Source organism: Staurois parvus, unplaced genomic scaffold (assembly GCF_062004578.1).
Source record: "Staurois parvus isolate SC_StPar_1 unplaced genomic scaffold, SC_StPar_1.0 ptg000080l, whole genome shotgun sequence".
NCBI lineage: Eukaryota > Metazoa > Chordata > Amphibia > Anura > Ranidae > Staurois > Staurois parvus.
This window is the reverse complement of record NW_028317876.1, coordinates 5,709,134-5,727,223: the sequence shown is the minus strand read 5'-3', so window position 1 is coordinate 5,727,223 and position 18,090 is coordinate 5,709,134. Positions and strand designations below refer to the sequence as shown.

At 37.7% G+C, this 18,090-nt stretch overlaps 1 protein-coding gene across 8 annotated transcripts in view; it reads right to left on the bottom strand.

Annotated features, from left to right (window-relative positions):
• Positions 1–18,090, bottom strand: part of SORBS2 (sorbin and SH3 domain containing 2) — a 382,944-nt gene that overhangs the window by 128,435 nt on the left and 236,419 nt on the right. For 7 of the 8 annotated variants that reach the window (XM_089669587.1, XM_089669588.1, XM_089669590.1 and 4 more), the window contains exons 6-8: positions 14,831–14,857; positions 14,553–14,680; positions 3,865–4,428 (exon numbers count right to left, since the gene is read on the bottom strand). In XM_089669587.1, the coding sequence (XP_089525713.1) occupies positions 3,865–4,428; positions 14,553–14,680; positions 14,831–14,857 (719 nt within the window). The remainder of the gene's footprint in view (positions 1–3,864; positions 4,429–14,552; positions 14,681–14,830; positions 14,858–18,090) is intronic. The other variant, XM_089669595.1, reaches the window with a different exon arrangement.

Below are 18,090 nucleotides of genomic sequence, written 5' to 3'. Positions count from 1 at the left end.
TAGCTTATGAATTGTGCCCCCCCCTTTTTTTTTAATAAGAATGGATCTGAAACACTCTTTAGGTTGTTCATTCCATAAAAAATTAGAACAAACACACACTTTACAATATTAACAGAAAACTGATAAAAATCTAATGAACCTGTGATGAGTTCACACTCATGTTGCCATTAGAGAAAATTGCCTGGTTATAGGCTAAATGGATTAATAGAAGAATACAAAGCTTGGGGAATTGTAGAGGCCCCTGTGAATGATGATGTGATGATTGCTACTTAATTGAGAATGTTACCGAGGTCCCCAGATCAAATGTTCTGAGCTCACAGCTGCATTCTAAAATGTGTACAGTATAACCTGCCAAACAGAAGTGACTCTGTAATCACTAGCAATAATTCAAGATATTTTCTGGTTATATGAAAGGAAACCTTCTCAGATAGAAACTTAAAGGTTGCCACTAATGACTTCTCATTTCACAAATGCTAGCTCTGCCTGGCTGTCGGACTGGCCCTCTGACTTCAAGAGTCATTGACTCTCAACAAATAAGTAGATATGTTCTGACTTTCCTGATCTGCATACTTGTTCCAGGTCAGTGATTCAGGAAACATTCAGAAAATGAGGTTAGCATAACAGCCAGGCAATTGGCACTTTAAGGAGGTCAGGTAAGGCATCTTCCATCAAAGATGGACTCGATGAAGGCTACAACCACATTAAGAATGTTCTGGAACATGCACACCTTGCTGCCCTCAATAGACCAGGGGAATCCAAATATACTGAATGAGGAAAGAACAAACAGAGGGCGCACAGGCCTAGTGCATTACCATAAAAAATGTTTAATAATAAATAAAGTAGGTGTTATACTCACAAATGACAATAAAGTCAAGGCACATCATAAAAGAACAGCTGGGTCAACACCGCACTGAGTAACAGTCCGCAATAGGGAGTGTAGACATCCAATAGGCTGACACGTTGCATTTCGAGGACTTGCCTCTTCCTCAGAGCCACTGAGGAAGAGGCAAGTCCTCGAAACGCGAAACACCTACTTTATTTCTTATTAAACATGTTTTATGGTAATGCACTAGGCCTGTGCGCCCTCTGCTTGTTCTTTCCTCATTCAAGGCATCTTCTATGCATTACAGCTCATAGCATGTTTTAATCTATATTCTTCATTTTAACCACTTTAAGACTGGGCAACATACGTACATCACCAGGTCTACTGTATGTGGTTATACCAGGATGATGCATGCAGTTACAGGCAACATCTCCATATTGTTTTTTTTTTTCTTCAGTCAATTCTTTTTCAAGAAAAGAGATCCTAGTGGCTAATTTGCTGGACTGCTTTTACAGGCAATGGAAGAGGGTCCCCCACCTCCCGCTGCCCTCTGACTCCTCTTTGGACTCTCCCGGCCCACCGGGGAGCCCAGGATTGAAGAAAGCGGTTCCGTCAGTTTACCATATAGGTGATTGGAGAGTGGATCTTCCCTGATCATCTCTATGATATAAGAAACCAGAAGTGATGAGGAGAGATCTAATAAACCCCAGATCTCTCCATAAAGAAGACCTGTCACTGCTTATTGCTATTACAAGAGATGTTTACATTTCTTGTGATAGCAATAAAAGTGATAAGAAATTTAAAGAAACAGTGTAAAAATTAAAATAAAATAAATAACTTTTTATTAAAGCGTCTCTGTCCCACTGCGCTTGGTGAAAGCATGCATCGGGCATGCACGCATATGTAAACGGCAAATGCACCACTCATGTGTGGTATTACCACGAATGTCAGAGTGAGAGCAACAATTCTAGCCCCATATGTCCTGTGTAATTCTAAACTGGTAACCTGTAAAAGGCTTTTAAAGAGTTGCCTATGGAGATTTCTAAGAACCAAAGTTGGTGCCATTCCATGAGCATGTGTGCAGTTTTAAAGCGTGACATATTAGGCATCTGTTTACTCAGCATAACATCATCTTTTTCATTTTACCAAACAATCTGATATTATATTGTGTTATTGTGCATTACAATTTAATAAAGTGTATTGTTTCAGAAAAAAAATGCATTTGAAAAACTGCTGTGCAAATGCCGTGTACCATAAACAAATTGCAAAATCCACTATTTTATTCTCCAGGGCCTCTGCTTAAGAAAATATATAATGTTTGTGGATTCTAAGTAATTTTCAAAAAAAAAAATACTGATTTTTTACATGTAATCAAAAAATGTCAGAATGGGCCAAGAACAGGGGCGGACTGACCATTCGAGCACTCGGGGACTGCCCGAGGGCCTGGGGTCAGTAGGGGGCCCCATGAAATGCCCCTGGTACCTTTTTTATAGGTTATTTGAGTGTGGGCAAGGACACAGGGGCCTCATGATCCCCTATTGCCCGGGGGCCCCATGAGTTGTCAGTCCGCCGCTGGCCAAGAATAAAGCCCACTAGAATAAAATCTATACTCCAAATGCTTCTTCCTGACCTTGCATAATGAACAAAAAAAGCTCACCTAAAATACACACACTACAGCAACAAAATATTCATAAAATACACAAAAACATTGATAAGCTCAGGTAGAAATACTCTTCAAAACTAATCAATGCATTATTTGCTGTTTCTATTCAAGGTTTCCTCAATTTTTTTGTTCAGATTGCAATAGGACAGTAACTGAGGGACAATCAACTTGAGGCCTTAGCACTAAAAAAAAAGAACTGAGGGGGTTCTAACATTCCACCACTTCATCCCAAATCAAAGCAAATGTTTTGGGTGAAGTTACCCCCAAGTTAAAGGGAATTGTAGAGAGTAGAACAAAGAATGATACTTTCAAATCTACTTCATATTATCTACCTTCCCTCAGAGTCAGGAAGTTTCTTTTTCTTTTTTTGTAGGGAATGAAAAGCTGGTTTATACTGCACATATTATACCAAAATAACAAAGCTAAAACACCGAGATAAGGATCCCTATTTTAAAAAGTAAGTTGTTTTTTGTTGTTGTAGTTAAATAAGATTTGATAATTGCAGTCATATGACTGAAAATAAGGATCCCTATGTGTAAAGCGTAGTGAATTGAGTTTCTGTTCTTTTCTTTTTTTTTGGTCAAAAGTGAAAAGACAATTAAAAAATATTCATTCTGCTTGGTCAGGTCAATTTAATAATCTATAAGAATTGTAGTCATATTTCCACACACACACCCACACGCACACCCACAATCAATGTGTCATCCTTTATCAGACGGCTCCCTCCAGTGTTAGTGGAGTCTGCTCTCATGAGAGCTCCCCATGTGTGGTACTTAAGAGGTCTTCTCCATTTAGGCCCCTGCTCAACAGGTAACATCCATCACATCAGTTGTAATAAAGAGTTATCTCTTTCACTGTGTCAAAAGAAAAAAGTAGAGTTGTTGCAGGCTGAGTAGCCTCAAATACTAAACACAACAGGAATCAAAATACGTGGCCCAGGAAAGTCGACACAAGTTAGTTTACATTTCTGAACAAAATTCATTATGTGTGTTTACTATGCTGATCCACAAATTCCACAATGTTAGAATAAAGAGTTCTATGTTTTCAACTATACAGGGTCTTTGAATCAATGTATGTATTGCCTTATAGTTTATGTGCTGTTCAGGTGCTACAGCCGGATGCTTAAAATAAATATGGCATTTATAAGGAAGAATTGCAGAAGGCCAAGCCTAAATGTTCATTAATTTATGGTCAACTGAGGTCTTCACATTGATACACTGACCCTTGTATTCCACATGCTGCCACATGCTATGCAATCACACTAATGCTAATTTTCTTTTTTTTTGCAAATGCTACTATTAGGTTAAGTTAAGGTTCTAAATCACAGCACTGCATTCCTTAAACAATGTTAGCAATATGTTTAAAACTGTCAGTATACCACATGGCTTTCTGTAGACCATGTTGCTGTAGCTTTCTTTTGTCCAGGAATACTAGTTGAGCCTTTGCCAGCATCAGCAGACATTGCTGCAGGACGTCCATGAAATCCAGGCCTTTCTTCTGCTTTGGTGTTCGCTCTGGGTGCTATCTCAACAGACAGGGATGCTGTGTGCTTCTCATGGGTGGGGTTATGGGATAGGAGGTTAGGTGAATAGTCTGGGACTGAAGATGAGTGGGATTTTTGTAGGTGGTTAGATGGAGTTCTATTTGAAGAGAACTCTTTTAAGATTAGTTTTAAGGTGGAAACTCTACGTTCCTTTGAATCTTGCTTCCTCTCCTGACGAAGGTGTTGTGCTTTTGTGCTAAGATTAGCAGATAGAATATGTGCATTAGTAGTCATTTGCCTCATACTTGTGCTCGAATTAGAAGAATACAGGACACTTTCCTTATTGGCAAATGTCTGAGCAGCCAATGGGCTTATTATGTATTCACCTATCTCACCCTGCTTCTGGTAATTATTAGATGATCTGTGAAAACTTCCTTTCCTAGGGGGTGGAAGGGGAGCCTGTTATATACATGCAGCAACACAAGAAAAAAAACAACAAAAAAACAAAAAACAAAGCAGATATTAGCATGTTAAGATTATTATGAAAGTATCCTAAATGCATAAGCAATGGCATTTAGATTTCACATCTCACTTAATCTATACAAATTCAAATTTAGAAAACAAATGACAAATATATAATTTGAAAGGTCCATAATTCACTTTATTGACAATCATATGGCCATATTTAAAACTGTATTTCAGGCTAAGTACATAACTGCCAATTAAGGCAGGTATGTAATTAACTAATTTAATGCATTGTTGAATGCAACTAGTGTAAATGTCTAACAGTGTTTTTACATCAGCCTCTTGTAATCTCACTTACAGCAGCCATAAGGCTCAGAGAGAGAGGACCAACACATAGGGCTCTACCACAGTGCACATGTGCCGACAGTGCAAATGCTGACAGCAGTAGAAAGCACAGCGAGCAGAAAGATAACCTCATCAGTATGCTGCTGCTTCTTTTTGTCAAGTTATCAAACTTGGGTGTGTTCTTGAACAAAAATTGGCGCTTCTGCCTTAGAGATCTATGATGTGGTTTTATTGTCTTGTACAGGCAAATCTTTGACTTGTGATAGAGTTTCCTTATGTGTTTGACTGATTACTTGAAATTCAGGAAGGTCAGTGTTACAGAGCAAACCAGATAATCATTCAACCTGGGTTCACCCAGACAGAAATTATTAGTACACTGTAACATGAATGCAGACATTGACTCTCCAAAAATATATTATTTTATGTGATTAGTAAATTTCTGTATGCCCAAGCACGTGAGAGATTCCTTGTAAATTATTTCAACTTTTTCAAGGAAATTAACATTAATTAGCTGATAATTTGATTGTTTGAAAATGTATAAAGTTTTCCTAGTCCATTGGTACTTCAGAACTGATTTCCATACACTAAAATGAAATTTGGGCAAAGGGAAAACAGGGTTCAACAGAAAAACACATTCCAGTATGCATATAATAGCAAAGTACATTTATTTATTTAATCTACATAACAGATGTAGTGTACATTATTTTGAAAATATAAATACTTCTACATTACTAGAAAAGAGTATAGAAAGAAAGACCTTTTCAGAAAAACATTGAAAACATAGATTATTCATTGGCACGAATCTCTGTAATAAAGGGTCCCTGAATATGCTCTGGGGCCCATAATTAACTGTCAAGAAGTGGATTAAGCAATGACTTGCCTAGAGTCTAGACCACTCCCTGTAAAAACACAATAAATGACTGCTTTACAGAAAAGCACAATAAACGGAAAGAACAAGTTCACTCAGATCTTGCTCCCAAATTCAAACATGCCTGTAATTTTTCAATCTACATATTATCCAATAGCCCTTTTCACTAAATGAAGACCTGGGAAAAGCAGGGTGCTGTTCTCTGCCTACAGTGACCAGCTTCTGGGTATCTTGCACAGGCCCACCTTATTGATGGGTAGCCTTCCAAACCAATAGTGTGGCACTAAGGGGTCGGTCCTTTGAACAGTAACTGCAGAATCTTGTTGCCTCTTGAAGACAGAAGCACTTAGCTGTTCACTTTAGGCCTTTAGACACACTGATCATGAAAAACTAAAAATGCTGCTTTTAGAGGCATCTGGTGTTTTTTGCCTCTAAACGCCCCACCATGTTAGCCTATGTGTCCAAGCACACATAGGCATTTAGAGGCAAGGGCGTTTGGAGTCAGAAAAAAACTCCACTGCCACTGTGTTCAGGAGCAGCAGCGTTTTGCCAGAAAAAATGCCTGACTCATGTAAACTTGTTTAAATGTGCATTAACACCAGCCGTGTTCCATTTCAATGGCCAGAATAATAATTTATGAATTAAATGAATCAGTGCCCAAGCATTTGACACGCCTAAATTTGTTTAGATGCATTTACATTCATTAATGCGTTTCAGACTTTTTTTTTAATGCCAAAACGCTGCTGCCAGGAGGAAAGGAGTTTAGGGGAGCAGGGCAAATGCCCTGTGTGCATGGGGACTTAAAGTTAGACATGACGGGTATGATGGGTCTGAAATTACACTTGGCCTGTTTTTGAGGAATGTCTTATGTAATAATGCTTGGTCTTTTGGACTGTATGTACTCAGATACTCAACTCTTATCATAGGATATTTCAATAATAGCAATATTTCATTCTGAAACAAGATTGTATACTTCGATATGCCTTATATTTATCATATGTGTTATGACTGTATTGGTTGTTACTTTAAATGATAAACAACCATAAAGTTAGACATGAACACCCAAAAGGGGTGCAGAACAGACACAGATAAAGCCCACTGTTCTCTATGGGGCGGTCAGAAGTAAACAGACCCCCTGTCCGTTTACATATGACTGTCATCCGATCTGCCAGATAGATGGAACGGATCCTCATCCATCTCTTTTTAGTGGATAGGTATGGATTGGATGTAGGCAGGTGTAAATGGGCGCATGTCTGTTTACATCTGCCGCTCTATAGAGGGCAATGCATGGTCTGATTCAGTCCGAATGAAAAATGGACAGGTGGACCTGAGTGGTCCACCTGTGTGAAAGGGGTCATGTTATGAATCCTTAATGTATAGAAACATTTTAGCATTCGTTTTAGCAGGAAAAACAAATTGAAAAAGTGTGCTTACCAGTAAACCTCCCATGAACATGGGTAATGGATTCTGCACTTATGCAGAGGTTACAGTATCACCAAACTTACATGTGTGAATGATCAATAGATCAAGGGATATAGGTAACCAAATTATATGCAAATCTTGACTTTCCATGTAAAATTCAAGCTTGATCCCACCCTACCCCAACTTCCGAATCCCACCTATTGGTCAATAATATTGTGATTGCATTAACCAATGAGGAGGCTTAGATAGGTGGAGGTAGCAGGGTTTAACTGGAGCATATAACTTTAGCAATGAATATCTTTTTGTTTGATGCTGCATTCCCTAAGGGACAACCTCTGACGGGGCATACAGTAAAGCTGAATGGCCCAGATTTGTGACAATCTACTTTAAAATCCATAGGTCTCATGTGCCATAAAATACAACTATCATACTATTTAGGCATATAAATGTGCTAGCTACTGCATATTTATAGTAGAGTACACTTGGCAACCAGACAATATTATTAATAAGAACAAAATTATAGCAGCCAAGATGACATATGCCTTCACACTTCATTATTTACAGATTGTCACTCTGCTGAAAATGATAAGATGTCAGCAACGTGCATGGGATTTTTTTCTTAGCAGGCAACTAAATGGTGTTGCTTTTTAAATAACCGGTTGCATTATCAAGAGTGTATATGCAAAATATTATTTATAAACATACAATAGTGGCCTCCACTGTAGGTAGCCGGGTATTTCTTACAGAGAACAGAAAACTAAAAAAAGAGAGCTACATGCTATGAAGGCATTTACACTACTAGCTTTATTTAAAGAGACGACTCAGTGAAGGAATAGATCACATAGAAGGCAATCATACATTTTTTCAGCCTGACTGTGCATTTTATAACATTAAAACTACAGGGCAGATGGAAAACTTCTCTTCCGCATAGTCACCATATGCATCTTGAATTTATTGGCTGTGCTATTGTATCAATATGAAAATAATTACGTAACCAAAAGGTAACATGATTGATGTATGACAAACAAAAAATGAAAAAAATTAAATAAACAGAGCTCTTGCCTACAGTAACCGTCACTAGAAAAGTTAAATACTAAATTTAATAGGCCATTAGAGCGCCTCTACTACAGTTTGTTATTATGAAATGGATTGCACTGATGATCCCTTCTTCTATTGCGGCAGCTTAGAATTTATCAGCACTGTCTATCACGGTGTGAATCTCCATAGTAACATGTTCTACAATTCTGTCACTCACTGTCTGTGCATTCACCTCCGTGAGAAGCCTAACCTTTTTAAAATGCCAAGCTGCTATGCCTGTTCCAGTGGGCCTAATATGCCAATATTTTTTTACAACTGAGAATTCGATTACAGCTGTATCCAAATGTGTATTTTATATGTAGACAGCAACAGAAAGGTATCTTTGAAATGCATATTAAATCACAGTACAAGAACAAAAAATATATTTAAAATGACTTATGACATAAATTACAGATGGATCTAGCATTTACTCCAATTGGGATACACATTTTTTAATCCATGGAGAAATGGGAATTTTTATAGAAAAATGTTTTACACTTTCCAGTCATTTTATCCAACACTATTGTTTACTTTTAACTATATTAATCAATAAAAAAATCCCCAGATTTTTATTTTTAAATATTATTGCCAAATAGTACACTGAAAGATCAACTTGAACTATTACATTTAAAACATTCTTTCCTTATCTAGTGAGCTGATTCTTAGGAAAAGACCAACTTCATAATAGTTTTAGGCAAGTATGGACACACCATTTATGTAGCCGCATACAGGGCCCTTTAGGATGTTTATGCATTGTGGTAGGCAGGTGCTGGTATTCTTCTAAATGTCACAAAGACATGGACACTGCTTACTTCTATAGCAGGTAAGACATGGGAAATCACTTTATGAAGCTCTAACTATTGTGTAAACAATGAATAAGTGTTTCTAAATGCAAAATAGCTGAGGCTGGGAGGAAGACTGAAAAAATTGTTCTTGCTCAAGGGCCCTTTGGTCACTATTGGGTTGATTTGCTAAAGGCAAATAGGCTCTGCACTTTGAAAGGGAAGTTGCACTTTGCATGGATTTTCCTAAAGTGTGGTGAATGTAGAAAAACATATATTTGCAAAGAATACACAATCATGTGCAAGGAAAATAAAAAAACAGCCCTTTTGCTTGAAAATGATTGGATGATAGAATTCAGCAAATCAGGAGAAAATTGCTTTGCAAAGTACAACTTCCAGGTGAACAGTCTATTTGCCTTTAGTAAATCAAGTCCCTGTGTCTATCAATCTTTTGGATTTTAAGTAATGAGTTTGCACCAAGCCTGGAGCTGGATTTCAATTACTAGAGATACTCTGGAGTCAGACCTGGAAAACATGAATCACTGCCATTAGGATTGTATTCAGGTAATACAGTGACTGATGAGACATTCGGAGATCACACAACCTATGGCTACTGGAAGACACATATGCATGTTGGCCACAGCACTGTCATCCCCAAACAAACCACCTCCACTGAGATGTAATGTGTTACTTGTCATAGATTGCTTTTAAAGCTGTAGCTCATTGACACTCATTGTAAACAATAACTATACACCAAAGACTTTGTTCCGGTTGTCATATTCCGACAATGGTCATGGCATCTACATTCCTTTTCACAGGTTTTGCCCCATGCAACATACAGTATGTATATAACTTGTGTCCATTTTGTGGTTTTGCCACTTTAGTAAGGGTAATTTCTATTCTTTCATTTTTAAAAAGTGTCTCTTTGTTAGGAATGTTAATGTCTCATTTTCCATAACAGAGGAGAACCGGGTGGGCAAAAGGATCTTGGGGGAAAAAAGAATGTAAAGTACTGTTTAGTTAAATTAAATAATATAAGAAGTATGGAAAACCCAGAACTGAATTACTTATAATTGAATTACTGTTACAGTAGAGAGTGGGTAGATATAGCACCACTGATGATGTATAATGGTGCTGTAATTACAGACTAGGAATCAAAAGAGAAGTGTATGATAAAGAGAAATACAAATCATTTAGGTGCTTCAGCTTTTCTGAATTCTTAATACATGTTCAAGTTTTCATTAGTATACTGGTGGTAACTGCAGAATACTAATTGTCGTTGGTTATATAGAATCTTATAATCATTTTTAGAGAAGTAAGCTGGGGCTAAATTTGTGATATGAACATGTAACTAAAGGTTCAAACTTATGAATCCAATTTGAGAAATATTTCTTCTTAGCTTTAATTTACTGATATAAACATAAAGAGAACGAAAAAGTTGTATAGATTCCTATTCCCGTTCCAGGACTTGCTGTGTCCTTCCGGGGATGGATGTCCCCTGGCTGGCCCTAATTCACCACCAGGCACTGACTAATAGGTCCCACATTAGTTTTCTTCAGCTGGGCCTTTGATATATATTTCAAGGGTGCAAATTAGCTCTAGTCTCCTTCACTCCCCTCCCCGTGGCACATTCCCCTTCACCACTCCTTCTGCCCCTCCCTCCTGGGGTTTATTCCTTTTTCTTCTTTTATATCTCCTTTTTCGGGTACTGTCTGCACCTTATTTCAATAATTACACAAAATTATTTCCTTCTGAGGCATTGTGTTCAGAATCTCAGATGGCAGCTAGCTGGGAAGGACAGTTACCCTTACTTGGAGGTATTCCTCCATCATATTTGATGAAGAAAACAATCTGCACTACTGCTACTGCTCTTAAACTCTTCATTTATTGTAGAGACCACGGTACATGTATCACAAATACAGTAAGTTGATACGTTTCAGCCTACACGGCATTAGTCACAACTCATAATATGACATGATGCCACAAAATAAAATCCATAATTCCTCCATTATATGGTTGACGTTTCTTATCGCTTTGTATTTGGCATATTAGAGGCTTTAGCCCTCAAGACTCCATTTTATTGGATGCACACGTTAACCTATGTTTACTTTATTCACGGTATCTGTGCTGCTTTATGTCTATCAATGCGATTGTTAACCTATGTCTTTCACAAAAAAAAAAAAGAATAAAAAAAGAAACAGTTGTATAGAAAATTTTGTGGTGCTCAGAGTAGATAAAAATCGATGATTTTTTAAAAAAAATCAAAAAAAAAATCTGATTTTTGTTATTTAAAAAATGGGTTTAGAGTAAAAATCTATCTAAAGATAGTTTTGTATTTAACTTCTTGCCGACCAGCCACTGTAGAAATACGGTGGCAGGGCGGCACGACTGCACAAAACCACGTTATAAAACGTGGTTTTGCAAAACAGGTAGGGGGTGTGCACGAGGCGCGCCACCGCCCTACCTGCGCCGACGATCGTGGCCGCGGGTGTCAGTCACCGGGTCACGGCCGGTCATTACCTGCTGTGTCCCAGTGATTAGCGGCAATCACTGACAGAGAGCTCGGCTGCAGTGTTTACACTGCACCTCTGCTTTCTGTCAGTTCCCTGTCAGCTCCTGACATGCTGATCCGGAGAGAAGAGTTTATCTCTCCAGATCAGCGTGTTCCCATGCAGTACACACCCCCGCCCCCTAGTAAAACACTCCCCTCACACAGTTAACCCTTTCATTGAATAAAAACGTTAACCCCTTCCTCCCCAGTGCCATTAGTACAGTGTCAGTGTTTTTTTTTTTGCAATGATCACTGTATTGGTGTCACTGGGGGTGTCAGTGACCCCAAGTCAGGTCCCCCTCAGTGTCAAAATGTCCGCCGCAGTCCCGCCATAAGTCGCTGATCACTGTCATAAATCGCTGATCACCGCCATTATTAGTATAATAAAAAAAAAATCCCAGTATCTTTCCCGCCATTTGTAGATGCTATAACTTTCACGTAAACCAATTAATTTACACGTGCTGGGATTTTTTTTAAGCAAAGACATGTCGCAGAATACATTTAGGTAGAAATTTATGACTAAATTTGATTTTTTCGCAAAAAGTCCAAAATATAGGTTTTTTTTCTCAAAATTGTCAGACTTTTTTCTTTATAGCGCAAAAAAAAAAAACGTACAGCCAATCAAATACCACCAAAAGAAAGCTCAATTTGTGGGAAAAAAGGATGTAAATTTCATTTATGTACCGTATTGCATGAACGCGCAATTGTCCATTAAATTAGCGCAGCGCTGTATAGCAAAAAAATGGCGTAGATTGCAGTATCTATACCATAGTTTGTAGACGCTATAACCTTCACACAAAGCAATCAATATACACTTATTGGGATTTTTTTTACCAAAAACATGTAGCAGAATACATTTTGGCCTAAATTTATAACTAACTTTGAGTGTACTATATATTTTTTATAGCTGAAAGTAAAAAATATCGTTTTTCTTCAAAATTTTTGGTCTTTTTTTGTTTATAGCGTGAAAAATAAAAAGCGCACAGGTGATCAAATACCACCGAATGAAAGCTCTATTTGTGTGAAAAAAAGGATGTAAATTTTGTTTGGGTGCAGCATTGCATGACCGCGCAATTATCAGTTGAATTAGTGCAGCGCCGAGTAGCAAAAAGAGGCCTGGTCATTAAAGGGGATAAATCCTCAGGAGGGCAAGTGGTTAAGATACATTAATAATTTAGTTTATTCAGCGTGAAATGAGCTTAGTTATGTAGTATGAAGCTGTATTTTCTGCAATATTTATTTTTGGTAAATTCATTCAATGAATCCAAGCTCTGCAAGCTGAGATAACATGCACTGCATTGATGCATTCACACAATTTCACTGTAACCATGAGAAAAAAAAATGAAATAAAAGAATTTGAGTAGTTCTCCAACCATGTGTGATTATCCTATTAACCTAAAATCGGTTCTGATATCACTGTTTTACTAACCTGACAGCTTATTATTCTAAAAAGGAAACCTTCATTTGGTTTGCAAATATTAAAGATTCTAACTACCAGCAAGAATGAGTCCTTACATTTAAAGAGCACCTGTCATTTTAGATCCATCATGGCAGTGCCTGTTAGGGGGCATCCACTCACTTGCTGCTGCCACCACGTCCCTCACCTTGTTGTGTCACTGCCGCATCACCAGCCGTCCCATTAAAGTGAATGGGACTGTTGGTAAGTCAACAGCTGGTCAGAGGAGGAGCCGCTGTGGGACAGAGATGACAGTTGCTCTTTAAAAATTATAATTTAAATCAAGCCTTTTCACTAGTGCTTTAAATCAATTTGATTTAAATCAAATCCACCCTGGTGGTACTGTTATTATATACTATAATACACATGTAGGCAGAATTTTCCTAAATGTATTATTACAATGTGCTATTTATTAAAACAATGATGCAAGTGTACAAGCCATTTTCTCCTGTTACATAAAGTCTGGAAGGGTTATCATTTTTTGTCAGGTTTTAATTGTTGTATGTGTCCCCATTGGGATGGTTCACTCTCTCTGTTTGTCCTTAGGACCATATAAATCTGGACTGAAAGTCCAAATTGTACGTTATTACTGGAACAGGAATGGAGAGTAAAAATTCAATTGGGGTCACTTGTTCCAGTGATAACTCCCTAATATACGACAGCATAGAAAACCTCACAGGGTTTTAGCTCTTCCCTTCTCTCTACTTTTACAATGTTTTAGACATACATTAAAACATGCTAACATGTAAGCTGCTGCATGCTCAAGACCTCTTTTGTTGGTGACAGGCCATTTACAATACAGTAGCACAAAAAACGCATGTCATTCTCTGTTAATGGCACTCATATGCAGCAAAACAAAAAGTCAAACTGCATGGCTCAACGATTAAAACTACTTCAGCCTATTTTGAAGTGTTTTTCCCATGTAAGGCAGCATTAAAATAAATGGTTTCCCCTATGGGCAAAATGTGACAATGTGTGGAAAACACATGTACACGCAACATGCTACCATGCTACATAGTGAGAATGGGGGCTAAGTGAACTGGCACACATTATAAACATGCAAATACAGAATTTTCAAAAGTGGTCGTGTTTATGCATGTTTAAGGCCATTTTATAACTTATAGAATTATATATATTAAAGTGTAGCTGAACGAATATATCACTGATCTTCCTTCCACCATTCCTGGCATTCTTAAGCACAGTAGAATATGTATCAGCCCACCACACAATTTCTGGAACACATAATGTCTGGCAATCACATCTATGCACACACAATCATTAATGGACAGCAGCAGCTGTTCTTCACTTATGTTGTTTCTTTCCGGTTTTCTAAACTTCAGGATAAATGGTCTCTGGATAACACATACCACAACAGTGCCTAACTAGTAAGTACTGTTACATGTAGCTGAAATGGTCATCTGTAAAAAACAGTATACTAAATTCAGTTATTCATTTCCTCGTCATTTCTCAGTCTGATAAATAGGATCAGTTTAACACATGCTAACGTGTTGGTTTCTGATTTGTATCATTATATAACATAACCTAACACCAAAATATAATTTGCTTTGCTGAAACCATACCAGTTAACTACTAGTAGTAAAAGCAAAATATACTTACCTGAGATGGCGATTTCTTTTCTTGTAAATTAGGACGGACACTTCTAAAGCCTTTTGCTGCAAGGGAGGAACCACTTGAGTCACCATTCAGACCATCTTTGATACAATCATTGTAAGAGCTCCAGATATCTAGAGTTAAATCAGATTATATTTACAGCACCAGATATGTGACCCCAGTGAATACAGCGTAGATAACTACCAGCTACTCTGCACCTGATGTAGCTTGTAATCCCCAGTTATACATTGATGAGACGCTATACAACAAAAACATATGTGTACCTGAATCCGGTGAATGGGACTCCTGTCCTATTAAAAAAAAAAGTGTATAGTTAATCAGCATATAGAGAAATTGCACTAAGCAAGAGGTCAATTAAAGGGTCAGTAAACCCAAAAATCTATTTTTTTTGTTTTTGGTAGATGTAAATTATTTTGTGTATCTCAAAAATGCCAGTGGTTAGATATCCTTGTTTCAACTCCCAGGTCTGCATACTGTCACCATTGAGAAGGAGTCACATATAAAAAAGGACAATCTACGCCTTCAATAAGTACGATAAATATGATATTCACAACATAAAAGGCAACAATTCAAATTCACTTATGAACATCACTGAACTATCAACCATAATATTTTTTTGTTTGGGAATTGGGAAGGTTTGAAATTTGCAAAGTTTTTATTGCTGGTTATGTCCCCATTGGGTATGACCTTCATTTCCTTTCCTGGTGACAGTGGTCATGAAGACAGGAAGTTAGGGGAAATCTTACTTTGGGCTGCACTAACCCTTTAGCAACAAGCTCATTTAAACTTCGACATTGGGTAACTATTATTTTTACTTCCTAAATGGCTAGAATTCCAACCCCCCAATTCAACCTGTGCAAATGTTAACCTAGACAACAACCTAAACTCCAAACATCTTTCAAAATCTGACCATACGGTGGTATTTTAGGTTGTTAGTAAACAGTCAAAGATACAGTAAAGTATCAAAGTGGTAAAAAATACAAAATTATTTGAAAATGTGCCACCTGGTACACCTACTTTTTGTACATTTTGTTTTCTCTATGGGTCTTTTATTGTATTTCAATACCTTCCTACAATGGCTCTGGGAAATTGTTTATAGTTAACACAAATTTGACTGTATGGTAATTGGAAGAACAAGGTAAGCATAAGGCCCCTTTCACACGTGCAGACCGCTTGTCCATTTTTCACTCATCCGTTTCTTAGATGAGAATGTATCTACAAAAAAATGGATGTAAACGGACAAATTGTTCATTTCTGCTTCCGTTTCTGCATTGGTAGTGGATGTGAAAAACTGATGGTAAACTGATGTAAACTGATGAAAAACTGATGTCTGTTACACGACTGAACTAATAAAGCGAATGGTTCACACGTATGAAAGGGGCCTAATGCTGTAGAAGTTGGCAACAGTTAAAATAAAAACGAATTTACAACCACCAAGCAATTTAATCTAAAATAAAATTATATTCTATGTTTTGCTGTGTGTAGCTTTAAATTATGGTTGAAGGCAAATTGTAAATAGAAATGACATAATTTTTGAGAATGAGGTCAGGTTAGTTTCACAGAAACTTTTACCTGATGGACAAGACTGTTATGGTACCTCTACAGCACAGGTGTCAAACTGGCGGCCCTCCAGCTGTTGCCAAACTACAAGTCCCATGAGGCATTGCAAGATTGACAGTTACAAGCATGACTCCCAAAGGCAGAGGCATGATGGGACTTGTAGTTTCACAACAGCTGGAGGGCTGCCAGTTTGACACCCCTGCTCTGCAGCATAGTTCTGTGGTTGGATACATGCAAGTGACGTTAACACATTAAGCTGAAAGTTAGAAAGCATATGGAGTCCAAACACAAGAACAGGCCACAGAGACCTTTTTCAAAGATGGCAAGATTCTGGAAAGCAACAGTATGACACCTGCTTTACAGATGTTATTTCTCTAATCATGGGGAAAAAATACTTTAATTATTGTCCCTTATATGGAAATTACAAGCCATGTTAAACTTAGATTCAGGTTTGGGCATGGCACAATAAAATGGCCTATAAGCACTAAAAAGCCAGCTCTGGTCAGGAAGGAATTCTTTAGGTAAACACCATTGTTTTACATTGTGCCTTGTACTGCATTCACTGATTATACTCATATTGGAATATATGCTCTGTACAGTGTATGTACAGTGTGTATAGGACCTAATCACATCTATGCATTGAGGGTGTTCTGAGCATTAGGTGCATTTTACACATTACCATTTATTTCTATGTAATGTAGTATGCTCGAAACATCAACTGAGATGTAAGAGCTGCCTGTGATCCACTTAAAATGCACAGATGTGATGTCAAACATTTTATTTTATATTATTTTATCATAATACGTAATAGCTTTTCATGTAAATTGCCAGACAGCAAAAAGTAAAGTGGAAAATCTGACCCTGAACCTGCAAAACTCAGCACATATTGTAATACAGAGTTACTGAATGATGACATTGAGGTAGCTCAACTGAACACATCAGGATTAATGACTGAAGCTGCTTCCCCCCTGGCAAGGCTCCTCTACAAGCATCAGGTTATTGCCAGTAAAGCATATTGCTGCTGAAAAGGTTAAATATAATATATTTTCTTGCACCAATATATTTTCACTCAGTGACTCATTTTCTGACATTTTAAAAAAGGAAAATACAGCAATTATGCGTACAAAGATAGCTAACGATTCATCTTTTTGCAAAAAAGTACCAATTTCCAATACTTTCACAGGTTAAGGTTTGCATTTAGATTTGCCATTGGGACAATACCCATGCTTAGACTATGAACAGTTATTTTCAGCAAAAGATAGTAAACAGTGTGTGTTGAATACGTTCTGGGCTTAGAATGCTACAATGCTGCAGTGCTCCAATTGAGATCATATTTTTAAAAAACGCATTAATATGCTAAAGATAAATGAAGGCATAGCTAAGGTTCATGTGATGATCTGTCTAAGCCACCAAGAAACAGTGGGGATGACATTATTGGTGACAAAGAGAAATCTTTTCAATGGAAGCAGTGGCTGGGAGGTAAACATGCACAGCTCAAACTACTGCATTATCCAAGGTTTATTGTAGGAATTAACAGTGAGTTTATTGAGGCATCAACAGTGAGGCTCTTACTTTACTTTCCATTCATCATACATCAGCATCAGAGGTTGGTCTTCAGCTCTGAGAAAAGGGATTTGTCTCCGAAACGCGTCAGAAATTTGACCGCACTGACAGTGAGAACACCTTGCCCGCTGTTGTGGCCATTGTCATTTTTCTATGCTTTTTAGATACATGCTTCGTCTGTGAGTATGTTTTTATGATTTAATTCCTACAATAAACCTTGGATAATACACTAGGTGTGTGCGCCACCTGTTTTCTCTCTATCCAGTGGCTGATTTCCCCGTCTGAGGAGGGCTGCACCCCTGGAACATTTCCTTTTGGTTGTCGCTGTCCTGGTACCCTTGGCTTCCCTTTTGGCTGTGCATATCCTGAGGCGCTGGAGAGTACATACACTATACAGCTC